The sequence below is a fragment of the Erpetoichthys calabaricus genome, chromosome 3 (assembly GCF_900747795.2).
Source record: "Erpetoichthys calabaricus chromosome 3, fErpCal1.3, whole genome shotgun sequence".
In the NCBI taxonomy this organism is placed as follows: domain Eukaryota; kingdom Metazoa; phylum Chordata; class Cladistia; order Polypteriformes; family Polypteridae; genus Erpetoichthys; species Erpetoichthys calabaricus.
This window is the reverse complement of record NC_041396.2, coordinates 97,720,834-97,732,577: the sequence shown is the minus strand read 5'-3', so window position 1 is coordinate 97,732,577 and position 11,744 is coordinate 97,720,834. Positions and strand designations below refer to the sequence as shown.

At 38.4% G+C, this 11,744-nt stretch overlaps 1 protein-coding gene across 1 annotated transcript in view; it reads right to left on the bottom strand.

Moving 5' to 3' along the window:
* Positions 1 to 925: 925 nt before the first annotated feature.
* gpn1 (GPN-loop GTPase 1) overlaps positions 926 to 11,744 on the bottom strand; it is a 42,992-nt gene continuing 32,173 nt past the window's right edge. The window contains exons 13-14 of the mRNA XM_028797221.2: positions 8,798 to 8,887; positions 926 to 1,050 (exon numbers count right to left, since the gene is read on the bottom strand). Of these exons, the coding sequence (XP_028653054.1) occupies positions 959 to 1,050; positions 8,798 to 8,887 (182 nt within the window). The 3' untranslated portion in view covers positions 926 to 958. The remainder of the gene's footprint in view (positions 1,051 to 8,797; positions 8,888 to 11,744) is intronic.

The window sequence follows — 11,744 nt, the reverse complement described above, 5'->3', positions numbered from 1 at the left end:
TCCAACACATTGATTGAGATGGGTAATTTCCTACAGTATTTAACAGCTTAGCTTGCTTATATCTTGTCACGCTTGGGTCACAGATTTGCACAGAGACACAGGAGGTGGTAGAAAAAAAAGGAACTTTATTCAAAACACTGCAAACAAACATTTGTCTCTTTTGAAAAGTTTAAACGTGCTCCTCCATGACAAGTCAGAGATGACAGTTTCCCCAGGAGGAGAGAATGTCTGAGAGAGATAAGGAGAAGCAAGCAATCAGTTTTAACAAACTGAGAGAAGCCCGTGCAGGCTTTTTAAGAAGGCAGAGTACCGCGCGAGAGCCATATTATGCGACAGAGCCGGAATGTGGAGGAATGTGAAGGTAATCTGTCTATGTTTCTTAGGGGTTTTCCCAGGGGCGTCTAACTTCTGAGGGTGCGATCAGCTTCGCAGCTCACACCATACTGTATATTTTTTAGGATGAATCTGATAGGCACCAAAACAAACCACTGTGCCTCATTATATAAATGAGCATACCTAAAATATAACTCTATACAGTATTGCATTTTCATAATTCTTGTCAATATTACATTTTGCCTAAAACTTGTAACTACTAAAAGAAAAATAAGCTCTATAAAACAATTACACATGAAATATTAAAAGAACAACAATTTTAAAACAAGAGGTAAAGCATTTTAATAATGATAAATCAAAACAAATAAAAATTCAAATTAATACACAACAACAATAGTTAATAGTTTATCCAAGCATGTGCACACAAATTTCATAGTCTTCCAGGATAAAAGAAACATATATATACTTTTTTACTGAGTTATCTTACATGAATATAAAAATTTGATAGCATGTGCACAATTGTTTTCATTCTGTTGCTCTGTATTCACAAATAAAAATAACAGCACGTTAAATTTTTGTATGCATTTATCAAAAATTGCAGAACTGCTTCTTACAATCTTTGCTCTCACTGCAGCTTCTTGCTCCTAACTTCAACAACAGAGCGCCTTTCTTTTAGGAAAGTGCTGAATGAAGAGGATTCTTTGCTTTCTTCAGTAACTGTTAAAAGGAAATACAAAATATTAACAACCAATACTATAATAGTATTAAGTTAAAGGTGAGCAATTTTATAAAAAATATTCAGGATGCAGTGATAGGCTTCAGTTCAAAACTATATCATTTAACCTACATTTTTAAATTCTTAAATATTCAAGTAAAGATTATGATTTAAAATATGCACCTGTAATATCCAATCCATACACATTTTATTGCTTATTTGTTGGAACTCTTAGAATATAATAGTACTAGCCAACCCGCAGCGTAGCATACGCCGCATAATTATGTATTGATGGGTGAACACTTCCTGAAAGACACAGTTGTCCAAATGGGGTGGGTTTGAGGATACGACTGAGTGAATGAAAAGATGGAACTCTGGAGAGAGCAACATACAATTGTCCGTGACTGAAAACTGGGTTTGGAAGATACTAGTATGATAAATTCAGGATTATTCTTACATGTTTTAATAAATGAAGCCCCTAGATTTTCCAAATTAAGAATTTACAAAACGAAGGGGTTCAGAGTAAAATAAATATCAGTAAATGAAACTTAAAACTAAGACAAGAAAGCTAGAATGACTCATCAAGAATTCAGCTTCCGTGTCATCAGCAAGGAAATACTTCCTAATGTGCTACATTCTCAATTGAATGGTATAACTTTAGCACATACCTTGAATGGCTTTGTGTGAATATTATTAGGGACAACCACTTTTCATTATTTCATCAACGTACAATGATGTATTCTCAACCAACCTTAGTCATCAGGATAGCCTTCATATTTATGCAGTTTAAAAGTGTCCAATGGCTTTTGGTTTCAAAAATATCAGAAATCTGAATTATGATTAGTCCATCATGAATAACTGTTTTGTGAATGAGTGAAAACATCACTGAAAAAAGGCACCTTTACTCCAGTACTCCTATGGCAAGATAATAATTTTGAAACTGGACAAAACATAATATATGAAAGACGTGTGCAGGAATTCATTGGTGGAAAGACCCGAAGGGGCTTTCTGAAAATCAGCTCACATGCAACAAATTTTGTTATTCTGCATATGAATGAAGTGTCACTTCAGGTATTTGAATATCAAAAGAAACTAGCTAGGTTACACCACTTTGGACTCAAAAACCAGGGTTCAGATGGTCTTCAAATTATTGTCACTCCCACAGTTTTCATTAAATTTTGATACATTTTATTTTTAAAACAAAAATGTACAGCTATTAAAATTATTTTATTAATCACTACCACCATCATTATCATTCTGGAATTAAAAGGAACAAGTAATTATTTTTACTTTATCAACAATCAAGTATTAAAAAGGATTTATAATGGAAAAGTTTATAATATTTGATAAAAGATGTGAAAGACAAGTCTGTTTATAAAAATCTAAAACTATCAAAAGTAATAAAAATACATTAGCACTGGGACATTTCTAATAAGTAAGAATATGTTTTTTCCTTCTAAACAAATGCCATAAATGTTAATATATGTTAAATGGGCAATCAGTGCAACCAAGTAAAATGGCTTCCTTGATTAAAAAATACAGTCAAACTTTAGTTTAGGTATCTACGATAAGGAGTCAAAGACATCTAAGCATGCTGTAACTTTATTGCATTTATTTAATTTATTTTTGTAGCATTAACCAGCAGAGAGAACCTTTTCTGGCAGCCAAGAACATCCTCAATTGTTTTCAGGCAGCAGCAAGCATACTGTATACAGGTAGCCTTTCGCTACACTTTCCATAATTTGACAGTGTTTGCTGTAGGGGGGGATGCATTTATTACCAATTTATCGTCTTGAAAAAGATGCGTTATTATTAAACATGAAAGACACTATCTTCTAATAACACTGAAGTAAATATAGATGATACTTAATAAATAAAGAGAAATATTGATGACATTTTGTAATTGTTTCTTTAATGATTTTAGCAGAAAACATCTTTATTTTTGCTAACTACTGTCTTGAGCAGTCTAAATTAACCTTTTTGTGAGTTTATTGCAGTGCACAGTATTACCAATATATTAGTACTTGAATCAGAAACAAAGCTGCAGTGTAAATTCCTTTGGGGAAGATAACTTGACTGCAGTCTATCCTTTCTCTTCCTTATGGCTTTCCTAATGCTACTCATGGCAAATTTAAAATTACCCCTCTTCCCCCAAGGTGCCTATTAGATCCCATATATCACTCATTAAATTCAATGTACTAAAATGTGAGGATTTCAATATTTGATCACTTGATTTTATTGTTAAGGCACAATACTCAAGACTAATGATTAATCACTTAATCATTTAGAAGAAAAACCCAATACAATTAGCATTGTAAAACAATCTAAGAATATATCTTCATGTAGATGTAGATACATCTTCATGTAGTGTCAAATACAGGGGTGGGCAAACCTTTTGGCTCAGGGGCCACATTGACTTTTAAAATTTGACAGACGGGCCAGGCCAGCACTAGATGCATACATATCAAACATAAAAAAGGCATTACAGTGTTAATATTTACATTCACATTTAGTGGGAACAGTGTTGTTGATCACCCTTTTTTTGCTGCTGCATCGAAGTCTGGTGTTAGTTTTGTTGTGGCAATTCTCAGAACAGATCTGAGGTGTTCATCGCTCAACTGGGATCTGTGGGGTGCTTTGTTGGTGTCACACTAAAAGTCTGTTCATACACATATGTAGAGCCAAACAACATCAGCATCCTCTGTGCCATCTTCTGGATGTTTGGAAATTTGGCTGCGCTTAATGAAGCATAAAACTCATCCAGTTTAAGAGAGTTGAACTTCTCCTTTAAGACTGTGTCACACTGGAGATCAATCAGTTCCAACTGCAACTCCTGTGGCGCTGTTTCAGGGTCCTGTGTGAAGGGACAGAACACCAGCTGAAGTGACTTGTAAATTTTCCCAAAATCAGAGAACCGACAGCAGAATTCTCCATGCAGGTCGTCTAGTGATTTCCTGTATTTTTTCACAAGTCGAGGGGACTCTTTCAGCGTAGCCAGTTTGGGGAAATGAGCGAATGAGTTGTTTGACATTTGCTTTGAGAATAAAGCTAGCTTGGTTTTGAAGGCTCTGCCGTTTGTGTACATTTCATGCACAAACTGGTCTTTCCCTTGTAGCTTCATTGTTCAGCTCATTCATGTGCGTCAGTATGTCCACAGCAAAAGCTAAATCACAAAGTCAATCTGTGTCACTCAGCTCAGGAAAATCGTCAGCTTTCTCAAGTAGCTCCAAAAATGAGATAAATCTTCTGTTTGAGCTCCCACACTCGTCGACATACTTTCCCCAAACTTAACCAGCGGACATTAGAGTGGTAAAGCAAGTCCTGGGGCCTCATGTATAAATGGTGCGTACGCACAGAAATGTTGCGTAAGAACGTTTCCACGTTCAAATCGCAATGTATAAAACCTACACTTGGCGTAAAGCCACGCACTTTTCCACGGTACCTCATACCCTGTCATACGAAAGTTCTCTGTTATGTTTTGCAGACTTGCGGCACCCAGCGTCAAAGCAGTGCCACTGTTCCTGTGTGGTTACCCTTTCTTAGATCCACATCCACGACGGCGGCTCAACTGCTCCTTGTAGAACTGTTTGTACTTGCAAGTTACCTTGAAGTAATTGTACTTATGATACAGTTATAAAATTGCATAACCTGAGCCACTTTATAAAGCGCGTATTTACACATGACGACGATATCATTTTTAAGATGAAATGCAGCAAAATATGTTGATTATATTATACAGATAAAACTTTAACTACACGGTGCCGAAGTGCTAGCGAGCGTTAGCTTCGTTCACGGTTTGTTCCTGCCTCGCGCTGTTTTCATGCTGTGGCTGGCGCGACACTGGAAGGATAGATGGATAGAATAATTAAACATTACAAAGATATTTCGATGTTCCTTAAAAGTTTTGAAGAATCGGCATTCTAAGCTTACAGATGGCTTAACATCTATTACAGAGCTGATTGTGTGGCGATTGGGTATTTGGAGAAAGAAAAGTAAGGACAGGAATTGGGGGTTAGTACATTTGAAAAAGACAGTACTTCTGTAATAGAGCATTTCATTGAAGGTCACACATGGCGCAGCAAGCATCTTGCTGTAAGACAAGAACAATCACTGCGTCACCGTGTTCCCATGTTTAATAACATGCTTTAACTCACATCATCATGAAAATGATATCACGTATACTTCTCAGTATTTTAATTACTCAGAGAGCTGTAATATTACGAACGTAATGGATTCTGTGTCCTGTCGGAGGAAGAGCACGTAGTGATTCAGGCACATAGAGCACATATAAGATCAAATACAAAACAAAGCATTTAACGTGCTACTTTAGATACGATGGAATTTGAGAAACTAGTAAATTAAACGATTTTAAGATGAAGTTTATGATGTTCTACTTTAATGACAAAATAAACTACGTGATTAAAGTGGAAATTTCGAGATTAAAGTTGACATTTCGTGCTTTTTTCACACTGTGTGCCTTTTTTTCACTGTACCCTAATAAGCTTTCATATGACACTCAGACATTGGGCTACGAGTTGCCTTTTCATGTCGACTTTGATATGTGTCAACTTTTTTATTTCGGGCACTGTGCGACTTTGTGAACTTGAGCTTTCGAGTTTCTCCGACACGCTATGTCACTCGATCAACTTCCTTCTGTTGCTTATATAACTGTTTAACTCTTTTAGGGCGGATGTCGACTTTTGTCGACAGGAGGGGTTGAAGGCGAATGTCGACAAAAGTCGACATCCAGGGATAAAGGGCGACAATCAGCTGTTAATGGCGACAAATCTCACTGTCACGTCACAGGCATTCCCTCTGTGCTTGGAGGAATGCTAGACTCGTTGACTCGGCAAATAAACATTGCGTGTGCGTGAGTTGCGAAATGTAAACAATGGCAAGATGGCACCGACATGTGAAAAGGCAGCGAAGCAAGTGCAGAAAAGAAAACACTTGGCAGACGTTGTTTTGCGCATTACCGCGGAGTCGGACTCTTGATTTTTCAGAATCGGACTTTATTGGCAGTGATCAGGAGATCGAGCAAGAGAGTTAGAAGCAGGCATCAGCTGATCAGACACCAGCCGATGCCGCGCGAGCGGATCTGCTGCCAGTTGAGTGCCTTCGCGCAGCCGATGCATCTACGGCAAGGTTCGCATGGGATAAATACACATACATTGATCCGTTGAGTGCCGATATGGCTACCGGAGTTTACAAGACGGCATGGCTTGCTTTTGGACACGACAGATCACCAGCTACTGTACTTCAGGCTGCTCTCTCCTGATGCTGCTTTTCAGCTACTGTCAGACGAGACAAACAGGTAGGCAGAGATTTTTTTTGAATCGCGGGCTGCCTTTGCATCGCATTCTCGTTATTCAAAGTGGAAACCCACAACGAAAGACGAGATGAAGCGCGCTGTGGCATTACAAATAGAGATGGGACAGAACTGGTGAGATAACTTCAGGGAGCATTGGTCCAAACGTGTTTTGTCCCCGGGTGGCTTAGGTACGTGCTGCTGCAAAGTTTTATTCACTTCTGTAATAAACAGAAGCAAATCCCATGGGGTGAGCCAGGCTATAATGCCATACATAAAGTTCATAAAGTTTCAGAAGATGAAAAGAGGTGACAATACGGTTTTCATGCAGGCAGAAAACTTGGTGGCAGTGGCATGGCACGATGGCAAATGGGTGACTTGTCTCTCTACAGTACACACTAACAATATATGTGAGAAAATGCAGCAACAGACAATTGAAAAATAGGCATCAAAACAACACATAGAGAATTCAGGCTCATACAACATGCAAGACAGTAACATTTGTCAAAAGTAAATATTGTTGATTTGATATGTTAAACAATTGTTTTGTGTTCTTTTTTAAAAAATGTTAGTTTTTGGAAAAATATTCAGCCCTGGGAGAAAAGAAACAAAAAAAAAATTAGCCCTAAAAGAGTTAAACCAACAAATAGTACGTTTTTCTTTGCCTCCATTTGGTATTCACTGAAATTCTTCTATTTTTCCTCGTACTTTTCCCATTGCCTTTTCACAGAACGCTGGGCTTAAGGGCTATTTATATTGATTTGCATATTCAAAGATGCATAATTCTGGGAGGAGTTGGGGCGGGACATTTCCACACTGAGCGGGATTTATGTAGCGGAAGAACGTGGAAGTTGGCGAACGCACAGATTCCTGCATCTGGATTTTTCTGTGCATAAGCACATTTCAGCTTTTGTGCTTACGTCATGTTATAGTGTGAATTCTATGCATGAGGCCCCTGGTGATCAGCGTCAATTTCTTCAAGAAACTTAATAAACTGACGATGCTGAAGTCCCTTCACTCGAATAAAGTTAACGAGTTTTACAACTGGCTTCACTACGTAGTCAAGCTGCAATACGGATTTACACAGTGCTTCCTGGTGGATTAGGCAGTGTAAGAAAAATTACCTCCTGCTCAGGGTTGTCCTCCTCCACCCACTCCTTGATTCTTTTGAGCAACCCAACGTTTTTTCCCAGTCAGATTTGGCGATCCATCTGTGGTAACGTTGGCGAGCATACTCCAAGGTAGCTTGTGCCTATTTATGACTCCCGACACACTGTCATATAAGTCCTCTCCCCACGTTTTCCCCTTTAGGGATTCCATGGCCAAAAACTCCTCCATTATCTCAAAATTGTCATTAATCCCTCTGATAAAAATTAAAAGTTGAGCGGTGTCCTTTATGTCATTACTTTCGTCCAGTGCCAAGGAATATAATGTAAATGACACCGCTTTTTTGTTTAACTTGCTAGCTAAGTCTTCGTCAATTAGCTCAACATGGCGAGTCACTGTCCTGCGTGATAAGCTAATTTTTTCAAACTTGTTCTTGCTCTCAGGACACAAGATACCTTCTGTCTCTATCATGCACTCTTTGAGAAACTCCCCTTCGGAGAAAGGCTTGCTGGTCTTTGCTAATTTGAATGCCAGCACATAACTTGCATTCATGCTTGATTCTTGGATGGCAGTTTGTCAGATAAAGGTGTTTTGCTGAGCCTGCAAAATAGCTGCCAACCTCTGAGCGGTAGCCGTCCGTTCTTGCGTTGACTGGTTGTTTAGTTGTCCTGCGGTGGGTTGGCACCCTGCCCAGGATTGTTTCCTGCCTTGTGCCCTGTGTTGGCTGGGATTGGCTCCAGCAGACCCCCGTGACGCTGTGTTTGGATTCAGCGGGTTGGAAAATGGATGGATGGATGGATGGTTGTTTAGTGTAATTAGCATGCTTGGTGGAAAAGTGACGGCTGATGTTGTATTCCTTTAAAACCGCAACGGTTTCTTGGCAAATAAGACATACAGCCTTTGACCGGACTTCAGTGAAAAAGTATTTGGTTGTCCATTCCTTATTAAACACTCGGCACTCACTGTCGACTTTTCTTTTGTTTGGCCCACTCATTGTTGCAGATGGGTTCAGAGCAGTAGCAGAGTAATAACAGAGAGTAACCCGGGCTCCGCAAAATCAAGTCAATGTATCACTGCGCGTAATGCGCCACCTGGTGGAACGCCAGGCATTACAGGACAAGGTCAAATGAATGCAGTCATAATTATGATATGATTTGGGCAATTTTGTACCAATCTTCGGCGGGCCGGTTTAAAAAAGACCAATGGGCCGGATGTGGCCCGCTGGCCGTAGTTTGCCCACCCCTGGTCTAATAAGTTAAAAAAGTATAATATTTTCATCCATACTTCATACTTTTTTCATCATGAATATTAATAATCACATTAAAACAACTCACGATTGTGGTCTATGTCATCTGTGTCACTGTCTACTTCATCTTCTTCAATATTTCCTCTAGTAAGGATGAGTCCACTAGGTCCTGGAGATTCTGAAAGAGAAGGGCAAGAATGCTTTACAATATAAATAAATTTGTTATATGAAATTGTAACTATTATTTCAAAACATTTAGCAAATTGTGAAATTTGAATCTCATTTATGTGAAAATTTTTAGAGCTTAGGAATTTTCTAATTTTTTTATTGTACTAGCCCTATTTGCATGAATATAAAATGTACCAAATAAGACCAATAGCAATAGTCACTTTTGAGCAGGGTTACTTTTTTGACTCCTATAGTCTCCTAAATTCCTAACATGTGCTAAGAACTATCAGTTGCATTAAGATTACAAAAATGAGTGCCTCAAGATCTTCAAAAAGGTGTATGCAGGTTTAGAAAGGACTATTCAGAGGGGACGGAAAAATGATATTATAATCAATGAAAAAGAGAAAATACTTGAATTGTGATACAGCAATTGATTGACTTCATTTGTATTAGCTTGACTTTAAAAGTGTTAAGATTTTGTCAATATACAGAGTGAGCCAAAATGAAGCACCACATTTCTCAAGGTCATTGTGTGATGTAGAGGCAGCCAAGTGGATTGGGATGGGGGTTCTTTGATAGGCGATCCCTTGTGATTTTCAGTCAGCAACATGTCTTTGTCCGGTGCGCACCATGCTTTCGTGTCGAAGCGTTCTTCAAAAACAACAAAAAAATGCTCACAAAATGTGTTTGGTTTAACTTATTTTAGTAGGAAGATGTAAGGGTAGATAACCTGGTGTAACATATTACGTAACCATGAACAGAATGCTTTATTTCAACTCTACAGCTATACTTAAACCCTCTGTCAATAAGGAAGAATATAAATATTTGCTTGGAATATGACAAAAACTGACTTAAGCCGACTAATTTGTGATTCAATTTTTAATTAACTTAAAAAGCATTATCAAAACAAAAATAAAAACACCAGTGGTTTATTGGATAACTATATAACAGTTCCCTGTCACATTCAGTTTATATCTTTGTAGCAAACAAAACTTGCATGCAAACTGTATTTGCCTCCTTTCGGGTTGCATGAAAACGTCACAGAAATTTTTGTTGCTTTCCTGGTGTTTTTGGTAGCTAGGATCCACAAACCCTGCTATTTGAATGAATCATTGTGATAATTTGTCTTTAAATATCATTGCCATGTCAGTTTTAAGATTCAATGACTCCACCTGCTGACCAAAATGTTAGTTTTGCTACCCTGAAGCATAGGCAGAAATGATACAATGGTGACATAATCCTTCCTTTATAATACACTTTAAATCATGTGGCAGGATAAAAGATGTAACAGCAAAGTCGTTCTATAAAAGTGATCGTGTCTATCACTCATTCATTAGGGCATGCCGAGCAGATGCTCCAGGATTCTTCCCACTATCTTAGGTTTAAAGGCCAAATGGGTGATACATACCCATACAGGCACACATATATAATCTATCTATCTATATAATCTAAAGTTTGTCTTGCCTCTGACCTGATTAAAAAGAATTACAATAACAAGCTAGTCTACATACATTTCTGAGGAACAGACAGTTTAGTCCTGCAAAAACTGACAATGACATATAGGGTACAGTGATATAAACATTTTGTGGAAGAACAAATTCAAGCTGCCCCACTTTTATTTATTAGCTGCGAGAAAATGCTCCTGTAATTGTACAACTGAAACTAACAGCTTAGCCTGTACAAGCAGTCAGGTTGCTGAATGAATTTGTCACTGTATGTTTTAGTTAAAGCTCAAAAAATCTGCTAGCTCTATTAATTTTTGACCCTGGGGTTTGCTCCTGAAAAGGCAATTCCACTACCTGTGATTCTCTTTCCTCTGTGTTATGGAGGAAACACTGCACAGTACTGGGTGGGGCAGAAATAACTCCCACATTTTGAAAAATCACTGTGGGGTCCCCAAAGCAGGTAGAGGGGTGGGGTCCGTTCCGTTAGGGTACATAATAAAGTTTTCAGTCGTCACCATGCCGTGGTCGGGTGAGCATCGAGGCTTTGTAGTGAAGGCTTTTTTCAAAAATGGTGAATCTGTAACTGCGAAGCAGAGGGCATTTCGCACGCGGCTCGGTTTACGTGCTAATGAAAGTGTTCCAGACCGGAAAACGATTTTGCTGTGGGTTCAAAGAGTAAGGGCAACAGGATCCGCACTGAAGAGAAAACCACCCGGACGTCCCAAAAATGTGAGAACACCCGAAAACATCGCTGCAGCGATGGCTTCGATTGAGCTGTCTCCAGCGTGTTCAGCACGGAAACATGCCTCAGCTCTTTGGATTTCAGAAAGAACTGTGAGGCGAATTTTGCATACTGTCCTTCATTGTGACATTTTGTGACTTTTTTCTGTGGGGGTACCTCAAGGCCGAGTTTTTCAAACATTGTCCTCGGTCCTTGGACCAACTAAAGCGAGGCCATTCAAGAAGAAATTGAAGGAATTTCGCCCAACATGCTAGTGAGAGTTATGAAAAACTTCCAAGAACTGCTCCAAATGTGTATCAGCCGTCAAGGCCACCATTTGGACAATATAATTTTTAAAAATTAAAGTAAAAAAACTTTTTTATCTACATTTGGGAAATAAAAAGTTTTGGTAATACCTCGTACCATTTTTTTTCAATCCCCCTTTGAAATATGGGAGTTATTTCTGCCCCACCCTGTATCTGTATACTGAACTGCAGAGAGGTATAATTTCAATGCTGTGTTTTCCTACTTGCACTAGAAGTTCAAAATACAATGTTATTTGAAAACTATACTTATCTGAAACCACGCAGAAAAAATATCAGAATTTAAATTGGACTGATGTATTTAAGTTAATTAATAAAATAAAAATACACATAAAACAATACTCTTGACAACCACACACACCATCTACAGGTGGCTGT